Below are 18,842 nucleotides of genomic sequence, written 5' to 3'. Positions count from 1 at the left end.
GGTATCACTAGTACAAGAAAGGACCAGGATATTGTAGAGAAAGTCTTATCTGACCTTGGCAGGAGTACCAGAAGCAAAATGAAATTCAGTGGTAAAACAGACAACGTCATATTCTTGAGAACTAACATTAGAAATCTTCTGTGAGATATGGTGGGGGGGAGCACAGCCAGCAGGGCTAGAGGCAGTCATTGTCTTCTGGGAACTGCTGGGCCTGTTTTCCCAAGCCTCAGTGAGTATCCTTAGCGTAGGCTGTATTGCCCCCTGATGCCCACATAAAAATTGGAGACACTTTGTCTACCAAGTTAAGTCCTTGGATCCTTGCTGCAAGGCAGTTGGGTAGGCTCAGCATTTCCCAGCAGCCCTGGTCATGTGTCAGACATATCTTACTATGCTCCACCCTGTTCTTCACTAGCCTTTGGCTCTAAAATGTGCGTGTTCTCAGGATCTATTTGCCACGTTAAGGAATTTGGGGTTTTTTTAACTCATCAGGACAAAGTTGGTAAACATATCCTGAGAACAATGAGAAGAAAAATGATGAAATCTTTTGTGTAAGGAAATAGTAGGATGATGGCAAGTGGTGGTGTGATGCAATTGTGGAAGAAGCAAATATCGTCTTTGAATGTAACTATAAAGGTGTTCACAGTGGGGATGGAGATGTGCTAGTGTTCCTGCCCAGAGCTCTCTGAAACCTCTACTTTTAGTTTGTGTTACATTTCTGGACAGAGGAATACAGGCTGAGACATGTACAAACAGGACAGAAACATCATGAGAGCAAAGGGAAGTCCACCTTCATTGAGAGAAGCCTGGGAGAACCCAGCTTGTTTAACCACGCTTAAGAAAGTCTTCAGCAGATAGGATTGTGGTAATAAATCTTGTAGGAATCATTTAAACAAAAGGACATAGGTTCTATGAAGCCAGTGTACTATATATTGACCATGAAAATATTTAGGATTCTAAACTAGAAGAGTGTTTTTATCCATTAGAGTAATGCAGCTTTAGCTGGAATATGAAATGAAAATGCAAAGGGTTTAAGCTGGAGCTTGAATAGTCTGTAGGAAGGTGGTGGCACCTTGAATAGAAAGAGATGAAACTCTGCTAGCCTGCACTCCCTTCTCCATCACCAGGGAACAGCTGAAGTCCCTTGTCTCAGTGTGCCACAGTACAGCTGCCAGCAAGAAAACGATCCACGAGACAGTCACTCAGGGCACTCCCTCTTCACTTCTGCACACCATTTGGATACAAGGCTGGACCTTTTTGCCATATAATTGACACACTCCACAATTTCAGTCATGACTGAATAAAAATACACTTGTTAATGCAGCTGAAAGCCCCAGCATAGCACCTGGAAGGCCACAAGTTGGTGCTGACCTCAACCCCTTTCTCAGCCTTTGACAGCGTGGTGATTTCTTGTGATTGATTTGGGTTTTGCAAAGTAAAGAGTGAGCAGAAAAGCCCTTGCTTATGTTAACAAGCCTTTAAAAAGCAGATGGGGATGTGGGGGCTTGCGTGTTTTGTGGCAGCTGAGAAGTGACAGTTGAGGAGATCAGAGAAGGGAGAATGTGAAAAGCAGCTGGTCAGAGGCAGTCTTTGAAAAGGGGATGATCAGTCACGAGAGGATGAAAATAAGAGGAGAGGGAAAGAATAACTGGGGAATCAAATACATCTACATCTGGTGTGAGACTTGTGAAAGATAACCATATGAAACCAGGAGTGTATGAGAAAATGGAGGCTACTAGAAGGGGACCATCAGTTTAAATAAAGGGCTAGATTTTTCTCTTGCCAAAAATTGCATAAATCAGGAGATTCTTTTTTAAAATGCAATGAAATTATACTACTATAAATGTGGTTAAGTGGGATCAGAACTAGCTTCCCATAATCTGGCTACCTCAAAATGACTTGTTCGGGTTTTGCTCTAGTGTTTCCTTATGCCTCCATCTTTTAAGTAGGAACAATGCTCACGCAGCCTAGCCTAGCTAGTGTGGCGAGTTGTTGGTTGGGAGCTGTAGGGAAAGGTGCTATATAGTCTTGTAGGGCAATAGTGAGGTAATACCTACAATACAGAGCACAGATTTTGATAGATGAGGAGCGTACTTTTAAAAGGAGGTGGAAAACTTGGAAAGAAATTAGAAAGGGTGTGACAAAAGGCTACAATGTTGTTCCAGAGGTGGGGAAATGCTTTACAGCAAAAGACTTAATTAACTCCATCTGCTTATTTTACCAAAAAGAAAGCTAAGAGATTATTTGATTAGAGTGTAAAGTACCTTCACAGGGAAAGATGCTGGTTTCTGAACACTTGTTTAAATCTAGGGGAGACAGTCATAACAAAAACACATGATGGGGAAAGTGAAACCAAACAGATTGAAATGAGATATTAAGCATGTATGCTAACAGTGAGCATGGGTAGTTATTGAAGTAAGGTACCAAGGGAAAAGGGTTTTTTTAATCTTTTGCATGTTTTCAAATCAAAGGTAGATGCCTTTCTGGAAAATTTGACTTAGCTGCATGTAAACACTGACTCTTGGACTTCCTACAGGATCACTTCTCTATTTTCTATTTCATAAGCTAAACAGATTGAGCTCTTTAAGCTTTTCGCAGCACGGCATTTTCTGCCACCCTCAAATAATGTTTGTGGTTCTTTTCTGCAGACTTTCCAAGTAGCGTGCGATACACAGAAGGTCAGACTGGATGATCTAAAGTCCCTTCTGGCCTTTATACTCTCTGAATCTCTGCCTCTGTGAATTCATTAATGTTTGCAAGCTCCAAGAGAGCTGCCAAAGGCAAGCACTATAGAAATGCAAAGCATTGATGTTACTCTGGATATTTCCCTTGAGCTTGACGCAGAGCTGGGTGAATATCTCAGCATATCGTCTGTGCGTATTTCCCCAAATGAAATACCTGCATTTTTCACTCATTTGATGCCCTTTACAAGTTCATTTTCTGCAGCTGTTCTAACAAACAAGTTTATTCCCAAGTTAGGACACAGAGAAAAGCCAAATCTCAAATTGGAGCCCTGAGCAAAGAGCAGCATGTTGTTCTCCTGGTCCAGAAGTGCCATGCAAGGCAGAGTTATTCTTAGCAATATGCTTTGCTTTCTCCTTGTTTCCAGGTGCCCTGCTCGTGGCCTCTGCCTGGCTGCAGAACAGTGCCACTGTGGGAAGAAGAGGTTTAGCTCCTGTGGATGGTTTCTCCCCCACTTTCTAAAGCGAGAAAAGCTGTGAGAATGCTGCGTTGTCCCCAGATTTCCAGGGCTGCTACTGATGTGCTGAGCTCCCCTAAATGGCACAGGATATCTTTATTTACTTTCCCTCCATTCTGTAACCATAGTCCTCAGAAAATGTGTATTCTTTTGTCTGCCTTCCACAGTATTCTCGGAGGGAAGGCTTTTTGGTCTTGGAAATCCCATGGTAGGACTTGCCCTTGTCTAATCAGAGGATAGAAGATGACCCTCTGACCTGTGCTTCCAATCAGTGCTAGCAAACACTGCTCAAACCAGCACAGCAAGCTGCCTGTGAACAAGGTAGTGAGGAGGAATTCTATTATATATATCTTACAAGTATTATATATGCATATGCATAATTACATGTTTATATATATGGAGTTACATGTGTGCATAAGTAGATATGTATATAGGGCAATAATCAAATTGCAGAAAATCACAGCCTGCTCCCAGATAATTCACAAACTAAAAAAGCTTAGAGTCATATGATGATTGTGTTGGCTTTGCTTTTCTTCTGCAGTATATTTCAGGTATTATATGAACTGCTTAGCAGTATCTGTGTGTGCTCCTTTACCTACATAGTAAAATTAGATTGAACTATGTGTCATAGACACCATGCTGTTAAACCATAATGGTGACTCTCCAGCGGCACATACCTTTTCATCAGAACAGATGCCTCAGCTGTTATCAGATTAAGAGTATCTGGGTTCTGCTCCCAGTTTCTCTCATAAGATCAGGCTGAACATAACAGGGTGTTGGAGTGCATGTGGCACAAGGGTTTAATTGTGGCAGAGTTTAACATCTTTTGTGGTTCTGTGTGCATCCAGATGAGCTTTCTCACAGGAAGAATGTGTGATGAATTGTCTGTGTATGACACTGGAAGTAGAGAACTGAGGAATTTAAAGTTCTTAGCTATGTGTGATAGACCTAGCCAGTGAACAGCTGGTGGAGATACTCTTTTAGCTCTAGGGGTGACAGCTTGTGTACTTGGGGGTGCAATAGGATTAGATAGCAATTTCCATTCATTTCAAAATAACCTTGTTCAGGAGGGTCAGGAATCTGGAGATATAGGAACCCATCGCTCTCTGTTTGTTACTGTAAGTTTTATTGAACATTATGCTCTAATTAAAAAAAAAAAAGCTTTTGGAATCTAATTTGACCTGAATATAACTCCATTGGCTTCTGTGTTCTTACACTAGGGATTAATTTGGCCCTTTCTACTTTTATGTAATGAGCTGATTGCCACAGTATCTTATCCTTGTTACACAATCGCCCTTGTCTGTCTCTGTCCCTGGAGGACCGTATGTGTGTGTGTTTCTAAATCTAGGGTCTCACCTTGACTGTCTGTATATTTAGTCCTATAGCCTTTCCCTGACTACAGGTACATGCTTGCTTAGGACTTACACTGATGTTGTGTATGTGTGTGTGTATGAGTGCATGTTCATTCCAAGTTCAAACACTAACGTACAGAGAAGCATACACATATATGGGAATTATGGGGCTTTTCCGTTTGGACAGCTGTATCCCTGCAGGGTTTGCTTTTGAAGAGGGGTAAAGGAGGGACGGAAGGTTACTATCAGACTTCTCATTTAAACAAGAAGGAGCATAGGAAAATACATTCTTTATTATTCTTCTGTAACAACAAGCCAGAAATATAATATACCTTTAAAAATTTTCTGTCTCATGCCAAAGAAACCTCCATTCAATCATTTTAGAAAATCTTGTTGCTCTCCCTCAAACAGTAACAAAAAGAAAAAGAAATTACAAGTACCATCTGTTCCCTGCAAGAGATGTGCCTGCCTCTACCACAGGTGGGTGGGTGTGGAATGGGAGCTGCGACAGCAGAAAGGGTGTTTCTGATGGCCCTGCCAGCCCCTATGTTGCCCTGGTGCATGTTGGACCTGCCCACCCCAAACAACCATCTCCTGAGGGCAGGCACCTGCATGTGGTGTTGGTACATTTGCCTGCAGCAAAGGACGAATTCCAGGGGGTTCGTCCCATGCCTAGCTGTGCCTGCAGGAGGAGTGGGAGCCCCTGTCCCCACACACCACTGGAACCTATTGCCTGGGCACACAAGGAGTACTGGGTCTCATTCTGCATCCAGCATCCCACAGGAGAGCTTAGTTTCTGACCGCACTGGGTACCATATCCCTAAAGTGCCTAGGGATGGTGCAGCAGCTCAACCACACTAGGGCAGCCTGTATCCCAGGCATGCTGGGGAACACAGTAAGAGCCTGTTTGCAAGCAGTGTTATAAAGAGGGCATTTCCCAGTGAATCCTGTTACTATGCTCTGTATGAAAGAGCTCAGGTCCTTGTCCCTCCAATCACAGTATTTGCTTTCCAGTGGAACTCCCTATAGCAGCCAGCTTCCATTTTTCTCAGCAACTCGCTTTTCTCCTCTTTCCCATCTTCTCCTTTCCTGGGTGGGTTTCTAAACATAGCAGTCCCTTTTCTAGGTTTGAGATGAATCCAGACTTTCTGCCTTATAAATGAAAACCATAGGGGAAGGATGGGCAGAGTCATAATCAGCCCCACAACACAAGATATAGAAAATATTAGCAACAAAGAAAAATTGGTCGGGGCAGGAGGAGGTCACAGGGAAAGTGCAGGGAAAGGAGGATTTCCCTCCCAATCCCTGTGTTTTCCCCTGACTCCTTCCCATTCATCTTATCTCTAGTCTATCCCCCTAAAAACAATCTCTCGCTCACTCTCTTGCTCACTCATACACACACGTGCACACACATACACACACACATATCCCTTTTGTTTTGTGCAATGTTTCACCATTCTCTGATGCAAGTAAAATATAGATCTATAAATATACCGCTCTGACTCAAGTCCCATTTCAAGTATGATTATGGAGTCCAGTATGATAAAGGGAGAAGTTCCCCTGAGAAGGAGGTTGGGGAGAGGTTTGGATCCAGCAGGCAGAGTCTAATCCTGGCTTGCTGGGAATGTGGAGCAGCAGTAACACACATACAGAGTCTGCAGTGCACCAGTTCTGCCCTTGAGAGCAGGCTACGGTTGCAGCAGATGGAATGGTTGGAGTGGCTATACAGTGCATGGGGGTAGAGTCCTTCCTCCTCACAACTTGCCAGCGAGCCTCATCCTCCTCTTCCTCTTCCCCACAAGCAGTGTGCTGGGAATAGGGGTACAATGTGTGCACACACTTGTGGATGGACTGCTTCTCCCAGTTCTTCCTTCAGGGCAGCCTGGTCTGCTTCCTGAAGAACATCCTCCCCTGTCCCATGCATCCCTGTGTCAAAGGGAAGTCATGCTAAAACAGTCCAGAGCATTCTGTCTCTTTGCCTCTGGTGGCCTTGGGTAGGCCAGCAGAGATTTTGCCACTGCAGGCTTTGACTAAATACTTGGAATTGTGTACCCATGGTATATTACAACCACCTGTCTGGGACCAGAAGCAGGTGAGGAGCCAGCGTGCAATGCTTCCACAGAGATCCAGCAGCAGCAAGCAGGAGGGCTGTGAGATGTCCGAAGGCATGGGATCCAGCTGGAGCTGGGGAAAGAGGTGACGTGCCCTGGCAGGGTCCACCTCCAGTGCGTGCTGGGCTCTGAACGCAGGTTGCTAGTGAAACACCCTGCAAAGCTGGGCTGGCTGCCAGCTTGCTTCCTGATGGCAGGGATCACACCATCCACCGGCACTGTGGATGCACGACCTCCGGTGTCATCTTCCTCGCCCAGGAATACCCACTGTGACGGTTAGAGCAGGTTACCATGGCAATGTGTGCTCTCCCCTGGAGACAGCATTTTATCGCACTTCCAGTGATACAAAATGAGTCCTTATGTTGAGTTCCTTTCATTTTTTTCCCCCTCTTACTTTTTTTTTCCCTATCAGGTCAGAAAGAGCTAAGACTAATAGGAGGCACTGCAGTCTGAGGGCTTTAAGTCTGGTTCAGGGAAGTCACCCTACGTGACAGTGGCAGTGTGCGCAATTGCGTGTGTGGGCACACTCGTGTACAGCTGTGGATGGCAGTGAACACAACAGTGATGGTGAGGGGAGCATATGTGGGCTGTTCTGTCAGACCTTTCCTGGGCTCTCCCACCTGTGCCATGCTGTCATCCAGGTTTCAGCCTTCACCTTGAGAAGACCCTGCAGAATTGTGCCCCCTCTCTTCAGTCACCCCAGCTGCATAACCATACTCTGCACCCTGTGCTTGCCCCTCTGCCAGTCATGCCAGCTCTTGAGTTGTGTGTCTTCTTCTCCCACCACCTTTCCTTAGGCTCACACTACTCAGCATGGCTTATGCTACCAAGGCTGGTAAACCATCACCTCCTCTAGCCTTTCCTGATGACCCACTTCTGCTCTGCCAATCAAACGTTTACAGATGGAGACTTCACATCCTTACCCTCTCGATTTATCATAGAAAACATAAAGTAGATAACAAGAACACATTTTTGTTTTTTAATTCTGCGCCCTTATTTCCATAGACTCATGCTGTAACCTTAATAACTTTGTCTCTCTCCATCCTCTCCTACCCATTTTCCCTGGCTCTGCACTATGGCTGAGATGGTTTTTTTGCTCCTTCATGGCAGGGTGCATGCATTTTGTCCAAAGCAAAAGGTGCTATGCACTATTATGATGAAAGTAAGGTAAAGTGGCTGAATGCATTCATGGCTGCACGCAAAGGGCAGATCAGCATGGGCACATATGACTCTGCATGTGCAGGTAGGGGTGCCCGAGTGTCTTGAACTTGGGCTGACTGTGTATGTGTTGGGATCAGGATGAGTCGGGAGGGGTGTGTGTGTATGTGTGAGAATGAGTTGGTGTCTGTGCACCTATAGCAGATGACATGTGTGTGTCCATTTGCAGATTTGGGCTTGGCCAGTAGCAGAAAAAGGGACACTGTGCTCCCTGGCAGCATGTTAGAGTGATATAGGTATTTTTCCACCCTTAAAAGTGAGAAGGGCAATCTCCTCCTGACTGTTGTCATCCCCTAGAGGCTTTCCCTCCTTTCTAATGTGCTCTCAGCAGCACTGACTTGCAGAGTGGGCAGCAACATACTGTCACACAACAGCAGAACCCTAACAGCAAAGCATGGACACTACTGGTGTCCTGCTCCTTACATAAGCTTTCATAGAGTTGCTTTCTGTTTGCAAAGAGCTCTTGACAGGACAACTCAGGACTGAAGCTGAGAGGATGACACAGGTCCCATAAGGTGCCAGCTGCCTCTGCAGCAGGCATGCAAGGAAAGCTCTGTGCAAGGGCATGAGGCACAACGAGCACTTGAGGTCTGACTCTACTTTATTTGTCTGGTAGGGCCCAAGGGTAAAAGGGTGCAAAATGGGCCTGGGGCAGAGGAACAGAAATTGAGCCAGGTGCCCTGACCCCCCAGAGGCATGTTGCACCACTTGGGTGAGTAGAGCACAGTCTGACTCTCTGTCTGGGAAGATGTATTTTGGGAGAACCCATACTTGACTACTCTCAGATACCTTTGTTCACTGCTGTCTCTTCCTTCCTAGAAAAGTTTCATGCCACAGAAGAGATTTGTTTTTGCTCTTCATGTTCACCTTCTGTGTCACCCATGAGGGGCTGCCTCTTCTTCAGCTCCCGGTGGTACTTGGCCATAAGGGAGGCATAGATGCAACCGTAAGCAGCTGCCACCACCATCATGATGCAAACAATCCCGCAAACGACCCCTGCGATGATCACAGTGCCAATAGCCCGGCGCACGCTCACAGGCCTATATCGCTGTTTCTGAGGACATCCCACACTGGGCTCCACTTCTGTTTCGGGTCCCGCTTTAGATTTGGTAGGAGTTGGGCTTCCTTTAGTGCAGGGTGGACCAGTGTTGTCCAGCACTGTAGAGCTGTTCTCATCATCCAACTGGGAGCAGTAGTTGAACATCTCCATGGGCACCATTCTCATATCCTTTCCTTTCAGCTCCTTGGGCAGGGTGCATGACAGCTGGTCGATTTTCCCACCTGTCCCAATAGAGATAATAGGAGTGAACCACAGTTTCATAGTGACAGCAGAGCTAGATCCTAGGGTAGTGTAACTTCTTATGACTCCATTCACACCTGCTAAGGATTTGCCCTGCAGAAGTCAGGCAGAGAAGCTTTATGGTTATCAAGCAGGAAACTGCTTTATTATAGCAGTGCAGCTATAAAATCCAATCCCTCACGTGAGGAAGTAGCAAGAGTATTCAGAGAGCTTCTCTCATCCCCAGAAAGCAGCCACAATCTAGTGCAGGAAGTTTCTAAAGTTCAAGGATAACACTGAAGTCAGGGGGTGCTGCAGACCTCCATGTCCTGCCAGATCCACAGTGCCCATCAAAGGTGGATGGATGTTGATGGAGGTGCTCCTTCATGCACCAGGCAGAAGGAGCACACGTGATATCCCTTAAAATTATTGTTGTGCCTAACTTGGAGACATTTTGCATGCCTTACCCCTCTACAGCTGGAACAGTGTCAACCATGGCAGCTGGCTGGGATGCTTCTGCCTAGGTTGGATTTGACAGTAGAACTCATGGCACATGATATCTGCATAGACATCTTTCAGGCCAAGACATAAAAGCCCTCTGAAACTATTAAGTCAGCCTCATACTGTTTAGTGAGTTATGTAAGTGTCAGTAGAACCATTTTAGAAAAGGAGAAATGAAAGAAAAAATATAGGACTTGGCTGTATCTTCTCAAAATAACAACAGACACACAGTCCCATCTTCTAACCACTAATCCATCCACCCTCTGTGAATATGGTGACAGATGTTGAAACAAACACTTGAGCAAGTCTGGGCAATTTCTTTGTAAGGGAAAAAAAAGCAAAATTAACTCCATGTGCTTTCTATCTCCTCTGTGATACAAGAGTCAAGAAAGAAAACAGACAAAAAGAAAAAAGTGGAAAGTGGCACTCGTATGCTTGTTTGGTTCTGATCAGACAAATGCATATTTCAGAGTGCAGTGTAGCCATAGGCACAGATAATCTCTTTGCAGCATGGCTGTGATCAGCGGGGATGTGACAGCTTACTGTTGCTCTCCGCATGATTTGAGACCCTTTCCTACTCACTGGCTCCAGCAACAAAAGGTCAGGCCTTCAATTGTCATCCCTGTAAAATCTGCCATCTTTCTTTGTGTTGCGGCTCCTGAAAGCGTGTCATCTCATCAGCATTCATGCTAAGTGATATCTATCTTTCCAGCAATCCACATTACAAGGAAATGCTGGAAACACAAACTTGTCAAAAACTGCTTGTTTTGAAATCACAATTTTATTGCCAGTCTGACTTGTAGCCTGGCTTGATAATTTGAGCATTTAGGTAAGCCAATATTAGTTGCAGTATTTTGCAATGTCTGCTATGCTTCTTTTGTTGAAAGCAAACCTGGTGCTTTACAACCAAATCTGGCTTTCAGTTCTCCTGACTTAAGAAAGAGAACAGGATAGTTTTTTTCAAGTGTGAAAAACATTTCTTCTCTTGAGGCAGAAAGGGTCAGGGGAACTCATAATCCTAAAATTCTGATATTTGAGGAAAGTTCTTTCCTCTCTCTCTCTCAAAAAGAGCAATCTTTCAGATTAGAAACAAAACAAGGAAATGAGATCTGGGGCTAGAGAGGACTTCCCAGCCTGGCAGTGTTGCTATATGAAGGTGCAGTGGGACTAAACTGTCTCTTAGTATGGTAGCATGTTCTTTCTGCTTTTTGGCTAAGATCTGGCAGTCAGGTCAGCCTGACGTGCCAGATGTATCTGCCCATGTTTCTTCTCTGCCTGCCTTAGATGAAGTCCTTCCTTTCCATGGAAAACCAGCTTTTCCACAATTGGCCCCTGCTGCATGAGCACCTACCTCGGTAGGAGAACCACTCCATCCAGTGCTTGAAGTCTCGGAGGTTACAGTCACATTCCCAGGGGTTATCTCCAACTTGGAGGTGTTGCAGGCTGGTTAATGGTTCAAAGGTCACCCTGTCCAGGCTTTGCAGGCGGTTGGACCTGAGAGAGAGGGAGCGGAGAGCAGGTAGGTCATCAAAGATGCCTGAAGGTATCTGGGCCAGGCCATTGATGGAGAGATCCAGCTGGCGCAGCAGGGCCGTGTGCTGTAGGAGGTCCTTGTCCAAGGCCCGGATGCTGTTGTTTCTCAGCTGGAGCTCCGTGAGGTTCCCTAGGTCGCTGAAGATATTCTGAGGGAGCTGGTCCAAGAAGTTGTTGGATAGATCCAGCCTCTGTAGGGCAGAGAGGTTGGAAAACACTGCTCCCGGCAGGTTGCTGAGTTTGTTGTTGAGAAAGAGGAAGGTCCTGGTGTTTGTGGGGATATCTGAGGGGATGGAAGAGAGGCCCAAGCCGCTACAGTCCACTTCCAGGTTGCCACTATTACACTTGCAGGAGGAAGGGCAAGCAAAGAAGGAGTCAGCAGCACATAGCGACAGCCAACAGCCAAGCACTGGTAGGTGAAAAGCAAACAAGAGAGAGCACATGTATTAGAGCAGTGCTTTCCCATCCTCACCCATCACCACAGCTTGAACACAGCTACAATATGACCCTCACAGAGAGACTCTTCACTGCAATGCCCTGCAGTGTAATGAGCGTCCTTGCAGCTACATCCTTTTAGTGCTGCCCTGCACCCTGACACCATGAGTTTCCTCTTCATCTTTTTCTTATGAGAAAACAAGTAAATATCCTTCCAGTTTCACAGGGAAGTAAGCATTCCAGATTACTTTCCTGCCACGTAAGAGAGCATTGGAACCCGTCAGAGGAGAATGGAGTGGTGGAAAGTGTCACCTCAAATAAACGACAGCTCTTTCTGAATAGTCAGGGTTGAGAGAGGAGGAACTCGTATGTATTTAAGAAGCTCTGGGTTTGGTTTTTTCTTTCAGAAATAGGCATGTTAATGGAAAGCTTTCCAGAAATATGAAAACAAAGCAACTGACATCTCAGTTGTACTCCTGCAGTTTGAATCCTAATTTTTGCAATAGATCAGACTCAGGTCTAAGTTAGCCTCTAAGTCAGGGTATCATTTGCTTTCCATATCCAAAGTATGTTGTGTGGGTTTTGTGGCAAGAGACTTTTTTTATTAATTAGATTGTATTACCAAGAAAGCTATTAAAAAGTAACAAGGAGACCCTAAACCACTGGACACCTGATACTGGCCATTGCTCTCAAAGTAGTTTCTGAATTTCACAGCAATAGCCCCACAAATATCACCTCTGACCAAAATTGTCCATAGAAATGGAAATGGGGAAGAAAATCGGAGGTTGTAATTAAAGAAAGGGGTGGTAGGAAAAGGTTAGCACACACACCCTTTCTCATGAAGTGTCTCAAAGCTAAGGCCAGACAATCTACAAAACATCATTTTTTAGAGCTGTTGTGGGTCTCCATTCCAGACGTAGGCCCAGATCCTGTGAGTGGCACCAGAGCACTAGTTACCAACTCTCCTTGGAAGCCAAGGGCTTTTAAAATTCTCATTTCTGTGACAAAGAAGCACCAGCAACAGGAAAGCAAGCTTTGTGCCTCCTGTCATTAGAAGAGTGGGAGTTATGTTTAAGCAGACTATGTACAACATTTGCATCCTTCATCTTAATTTCTTTTGTGGAATTGAGATTAGTTTCTTCAATGTGGGAAGTGAATTTTAAGGTGACAAGTTTGAGCATTTGACTAAAACTGAAGCAGGTTTTCTGTACGTCATGCTCTATCCTCTCCATTCCTCACTTTTCCTCAGAGAAGGAAATCACTTGGGGTTTACAGTAGAGTCATTTTAGGAGTGAATGGTACCTAAAGTGGATGCATCTATTGTCTCACCACTCTTTCCTGGACTGGAAAGGAGATTCCTGCTGTTTTCCAAAGACCCAACAAGCAGGTGTTTTGTTTCTTAGCTCCAAAGGAATTGTGAAATGACTGCCATAGGAGAGGGACCCAGCGGAGAACCATGCTCTGGAGAAGCTCTGCATAGAACAGGTCTGCAGTCAGCCGTGCGTTTCCTCTCTTCCCTCACACCACTCTCTCTAGAGTTTAGTCTCACCCACAGCCCATTTTTTTATATTGACTTGGTTTCTGTCAGTGATGCTGCCTTCATACACAAACCCTGTCATCCTGCGTGATGCCTTTTTGTGTTCCCAGTAATCCTTGTGAGAATGGACAGATTCATGGACTGGTAGCCCAAGGGGAACTACATAGTTTGGATCCTAAGCTATATGACTTGATTAAGGACCAAGGGATAAGTGTCTGGAGAGAGTCTCTCAGCTCTTTCTGATTTCATCCATCTTTTACAATTCCTTCAACAATTTTTTTCTCTCCTCCAGTTGAGATCACAGGTGTACATCAGCCCAGTCTGTGCCAATCTGCGTGCTCTTTTAATGATAATTACAGATCCTTATGGTGAAATACAAGAGATCTTTACCCTGAGCACCTCTGTGCTTTCTTGTCATGCAAAGTTTGGGGTCAACAGCAGAGACAAAAGCAGATCATAGCCTGTGGACTGGCACAGTGCAGGTACTGTCTGTCTGATATTTAATTCTCTTCAGAATGCATTGCATTCTTGTTGTAGGGACGGAATTAAAAGAATGGGAGCTGGAGTAGGAAAGGGATAGAGCTGCGAGTCACTCAAGTGACGCTGTCTTTTCCTGGATGCTTAACAAAAGCACAGTATTAATAATAGATTGACAGCTGTGATGATGAGATAAAACTTAGTTGCTTTGTACACTAAGAAAGGCAAGAGCAGGCTGTGTGTAATGCTATACAGGTGGCATTCTGTTGAGGGCTTATCTCTCAAAATACCTACCCGTCACTGGCCCCAAATGGGTGGCTGTGGGGTTCCACCAGTATGTTTGCTGGCAGTGGCTGGTAGGAACAAAGTCTCAGGCAGCTGGCTGTGGATCTTTTCGGGAACTGGATTTATGCCAAGTTTCTGCAGTCGTGTAGGATGTGCCAGAAATGTCTTGTTGTTACCCATATATTGCTTTGTGCCCTTGGAAATATTTTACTAAAATAATAGAGAGGAGAAGGTCTGATTTCATTTTCGGTCCCTGCAAGAGTTGCATCCACTAGGATATGAGCTGAGACCAAGGAATTCATTCCACTGGTTAGGATGCAGCTGTATGGGGAAGGGAGGGAAGTAATAGATAGAATTTGAAATTGTCTTCCAGCCCTATAGGAGGAATAGTATGTGCTTTTGTGTTAGGGGAAGATGAAGTTACTTTATGGAATGTTTGGTGACTCTAGTAGGTGGCAGAAAGCCGATCCAGGTATATCAGATTAAGTCAAGGCTCGGTAGCATTCAATATAAATAATTTAGATAGCAGTCTAGTCTGTGAGGATGGATTACAAAGATGCCTGTTTTCTGGAGAAGGACATAATTCCCCCAGCTACTTAAAGCGGCAGCCTCAAATTTGCTCGGGGGAGGAAGGAACAAGGGAAACCACAGATCTGCTCAGCTGCCTGGGCACTCAGTAGTGATGGACACTGTCCCTTTACCCTGCTGCAGTCCCCAGATGCTTCTCTGATGTGCAGGTACACTCCCTGAAGCCCCACAGTGCCCTAGCAGTCTGCTCTGTGCTCAGGGATACTGTAGCAGACACCCCAGTCCACCAGGAAGATGCGCAGGCTGAACTACAATTTAATTTAAAAGAGATCTTCTTTATTTACTCCTTGATTTTCACTTCATGTGGCAGTGCCCAGTAGGAGAATTCTGCATTCGCATTCTGCATTCCCCTCTAAAATCTGTCATGACTTCTGCCACAAAGAGGTGGGAGCCTTGCTTAGCAGCCTACAAATAAACCCCTGCCAGAGAGAGGAGTCTGCATCTTACAGGGTACCCATCTGAGAAACATTCCGGGTAGATCTTTGTGCAGTGATATCTGTCTCACTGTTTCTCACCTTCCAGGCCCACTGGAATTTAGAAGCTATCATCACTTGCTGTCCCACTTTAAGCCCATCTTCAGCTTTAGTGTCTCACTCTCCTTCGCAGCTAGCCTGGCCTCTAAACAGGAATTAGTTCAAACATCTCAGTTCTTAGCTGTCCCTCTCCCCTATTCTTAACCCTGATGTGACCTATTTTCTTTCCACTCCCTTGACAAACAGGATCATCATACTTAGTACCTGAGTAGGCATTACTTACAACAAGCCTCTTGCCACCTCATGAGGAACCGGCTCCTCCACCGGTGGCCAGCAGTTGTAGGCAGCATCGTTGTCTTCTCCAGCGTGTCTTCACATCCACCAGCCAGCCTGGCGCACGTCCCCAAAGGAAGGAGGAATGACCTTGTAGCCTGCCTGCCAGGTCCTGGAGGGGGAGAGCAGAGCAGAGTAGGTGGGATTCAGTTCCCTGAGTGCAGGACGTGGGGCTGGGCACAGCATTGTCCTTTCCCTCCCTAATTAGAATTTTGCCTTTGAGGAATCAGCTCTATTTTAGAGATGAGGTGGAGGATGTTTCAGGAGGCACATCATGACGAGGGCGCAATATTAATTCACTTTGAAACTCACAGTGCGGACATAAGGTCTGATGCACCTAAGTACTGGAGAGACAAGCCTGTGCATGAATACTCTGCTATGGCTGCTACATTAGCCTCATGCTCAAGGTTAACCTGATGAATTGCTGAGGTCACCCTGCCAATGCAGCAGACTCCAGCTCATTCCCTCTCACCGCTACACAGGCTGGTACCACCTGTGCATCCTCTCCCTGATGCGCAGCTCAGGCTCACTGAGGTCTGGGCACCAGCAGCTGCCAAGCTGCTTCTCGCCTAACCCCACCCCCTGTGTTCCCCACTAGAGCTCCCTTTCTGTTTTAAGGTAAAATGGATGTGGTGGCCAGAGCAGGGCTGAGCAGAGCACAGCTTCAGCTTGGGTATTTCACACTGCAGCAACTGCAGGAGCTGAAGAGTGAGCAAGCCTCAAAGGAGAAGGAAGGACCTGGGGCGGGGGAGACTGAGTGGGAGTGTTGAAAAGAGAGAATTACATCTTAATTAGAAGAAGGAAAAATACTCAGTCTAATTAGAAACCCAAAGACCATAAACTCTCCCCTGACAATAAGTGACTGACAACAGGTTTCTCCTTCTATCCCGTTTCCCTTTTGGATGCAGACAAGCAGGAAAAGGGAAAATACCATGGACCCTCCTGTCCCCTTGCTTGCATTCTGCTGTGCCACTCACAGTCACAGCAGCAGTTAGATGGACACATTTCAACCAGGGTACAGAAATAAACTACCTTCCATCCTCTCTGAGGGGCTCTAACAATATTCACAGCCGTTATTTTAGCTGGGCGCTGCACTCCCACCAGCACACTCTCCCCACACACGTGCCAGCTGCTCCCCCTCCCCCAGGCTCCCATGACTGATTTATTTTATGTGTGAATGTAAACCACCAGGAAATATTTAAATTAGCATCTTGATGAGAAAGATGAGCAGATTCAGTGCCTGGACTAGTACATTTTGCAAGGCTATTTAGATCATATACCCGAATGCCAATGCACCAGATAGATGAATACCTCTTATGGCACCGAAACCGATCCAACCTTCACCTGCTGCAGCCCCCACTACACGAAGTGAGATGGAGCCCCCTCCCTGCAGTCCCCACTGAAGGAGAAGCCAAAATGAATAGCTGTCCCCATCCAGTGCTGGCTAAGAAGGAGACTTTCAACCTCCCCCACATCAATATCTCCATCCTAAATGCCACCTCTGAAGCTCTTGTCCCTGGCTGTCCATATCAACAAGGAGGGTGAAAAGCTGCAAGCACTTACCTGGAGGGGTTCTGCCCACAGCCACTTGCACCCGACTCCCTGGGCACTGCCCAATTACAGTATCTTCCTTCCTTCTCCCTCCGTGACTTTCACTCCCCAGCAGCAGGCTTTCCGTGTGCTCTATTTAACTCCCTACAGCACAAGAATAAATGGCAGAGTTAAGCTGACAGCCACAGAGCCTTATCTGCCTGCTGGATAGCGGGAGTCTATCAGCTCCAAATCCCATTGCCGAATGATCGTGCCCTTGCTCTCAGCATCAGGGGCTTCCTGCCACGCTCTGTCTTTGCCTCTTCCTCACCTTCGCTCCATCCAACTCTGTCATAGTTATAGATAGCTCTGTTCCTTGCGCTCTTGCCTTTTGGCTCTGTTTTGTAACACCCCATCTGTATCAGCTGGCTTGACTCCAATCAGGGGGGCTAAGCTTTAAAAAACACAAACAGTTTCCTTGGGTGTTTTGTGACATGGCTTCCCTCTGCAGCCTCCCCTCAGCCCAGGGTCCCACTCAGGCCATGGGCTGGTGGCCCCCCACGTCCTTCTTGCTGCTCTGTGCAATTCAGCCACACCATCCTCAGGCAACAGTGGGAGGCTGGAGCATGCTCAGCATACCCAGTAGTGAAGATGGTGACGGGGTCAGAGTTTCTACCTTTAGCTCGTTCTGGTCAGGTAGGAAAAGTCCAGCTCATGCACAGGTTTCTGGTACCTCATGGATGCCTCTTCCTTTCAGGCAGCACCAAGGCTTAAGCACAGAGCGCAGGGTAGGAGGAGCAGCCGTGTATAAATAAGCCCTTTCCCTATGTTTAGAATTTATTACAGTGCATAGTGATTAACACCTGTTCAGGCTTTAATGTTGTCTCCTGCGCTGCAGCATGAACAAAGATGGAGGCGCCTTGATAAACCCAAGATTATTTTAAAAGCATGTCATATAAACACTAGACTCTCTGCCCCACAGATAGCAGCCACCCTTTGTGAACTCATACATGTTTCTAAGACTTTAAAGCAGCTATCTTCATGTATATATGCAGATATCGTCACCAACTTAGCTTACTTTTACAAATGTGTGCACACAGTTGGGCTTGCACGTGTACCGGGGCCTCTTCTGTGACCTCTGTTTATCCAACATCCATGTCTTGCACAAAACTGCCTGCTTCTCCAAGCATAACATATGCTCATGCAGCAGAGCAGTAGATGACTGCCAAAGTGCAAGGGCCAATAAGCTTCTGCATTTATACTTGAAGTAGTATGTTTATCGAAATTTTAATTCCAAGAATTCAGAAAAAAACAGTTTTTCCCACGTGCCTATTGCCCATAAGCATGTTAGACCCTTAGTGATTAAGATTTTGCAGCTGGGAGAAAGCAAGAAGGCAGAGAGAATATTTGATAGTTTCTTTTCTAAAGGTTTTCTCTGACTTGTTTTGAATTCTGACTTAATTAGCTGGTTTGCTGCGGCCCAAGAGATGCTTTCTGCTCTGCAAAGCACCAGGACAGCTGCACTCACTGCCTATGCAGCACTGGGATCCCTGTAGTCCTGGGGCAACTAGCACCTGCCCACATCTCAAGGCTGTCCAGAGCACCACCAATTCTGTCTGGCTGCTTTCAGTCTGACAGCGAGGGACTTTTCCAGCAGCAAGGACCCTGTCAGACCTAGGAGTGCCCCCGATACACCCTCAGTCCAATAGGAGAGGCACTGTGCCATCCTTTCTGAACTAGCACAGCCTTGCCTGGGTTTGAGGGCTCAAGGCTGATCGGCAATGCTGAATTTCTGAATGCTGTGAAGTCACTCAAGGACTCTACAGACCAGACATTAATCTTTCTTCCAGGTTCAATAGATGGTTCCTTCTCCCTTCAACAACATGTCAGCTGAATGCCCTGTGAACCACAGGACACGGTGTCCAGAGCTTTCTTCCACGTGCTTGGAGTTTAACCTCTTTGCCAGATTGTGGAGAAATGATCAGAGTAGCCTG

General features: G+C 46.0%; 2 protein-coding genes across 3 annotated transcripts in view; one reads left to right on the top strand and one right to left on the bottom strand.

Moving 5' to 3' along the window:
* The window catches only part of CACNA2D4 (calcium voltage-gated channel auxiliary subunit alpha2delta 4), a 134,570-nt gene that overhangs the window by 73,794 nt on the left and 41,934 nt on the right, over positions 1 to 18,842 (top strand). The window lies entirely within an intron of this gene.
* On the bottom strand, positions 7,267 to 17,225 carry LRTM2 (leucine rich repeats and transmembrane domains 2). Its single transcript, XM_069861035.1, has 4 exons — positions 16,882 to 17,225; positions 15,269 to 15,430; positions 11,009 to 11,599; positions 7,267 to 9,158 (listed from the first exon to the last, which is right to left on the bottom strand). The coding sequence occupies exons 2-4, from the start codon at positions 15,333 to 15,335 to the stop codon at positions 8,704 to 8,706; spliced, it is 1,113 nt and encodes a 370-aa protein (XP_069717136.1). The 5' UTR covers positions 15,336 to 15,430; positions 16,882 to 17,225; the 3' UTR covers positions 7,267 to 8,703.

This window comes from Phaenicophaeus curvirostris, chromosome 1 (genome assembly GCF_032191515.1).
Source record: "Phaenicophaeus curvirostris isolate KB17595 chromosome 1, BPBGC_Pcur_1.0, whole genome shotgun sequence".
NCBI classification, from domain to species: Eukaryota; Metazoa; Chordata; class Aves; order Cuculiformes; family Cuculidae; genus Phaenicophaeus; species Phaenicophaeus curvirostris.
This window is presented reverse-complemented; position numbering and strand designations above follow the sequence as displayed.

Excerpts from the sequence above, each read along its gene's own strand:
- LRTM2 (XM_069861035.1), bottom strand. The coding sequence starts at position 15,335 with ATGCTGCCTACAACTGCTGGCCACCGGTGGAGGAGCCGGTTCCTCATG. Across the intron at positions 11,600-15,268 it reads GAGGTGGCAAGAGGCTTGTT|TGCTTGGCTGTTGGCTGTCG; the intron begins GTAAGTAATGCC and ends TTCACCTACCAG. Across the intron at positions 9,159-11,008 it reads GGAGTGGTTCTCCTACCGAG|GTGGGAAAATCGACCAGCTG; the intron begins GTAGGTGCTCAT and ends CTATTGGGACAG.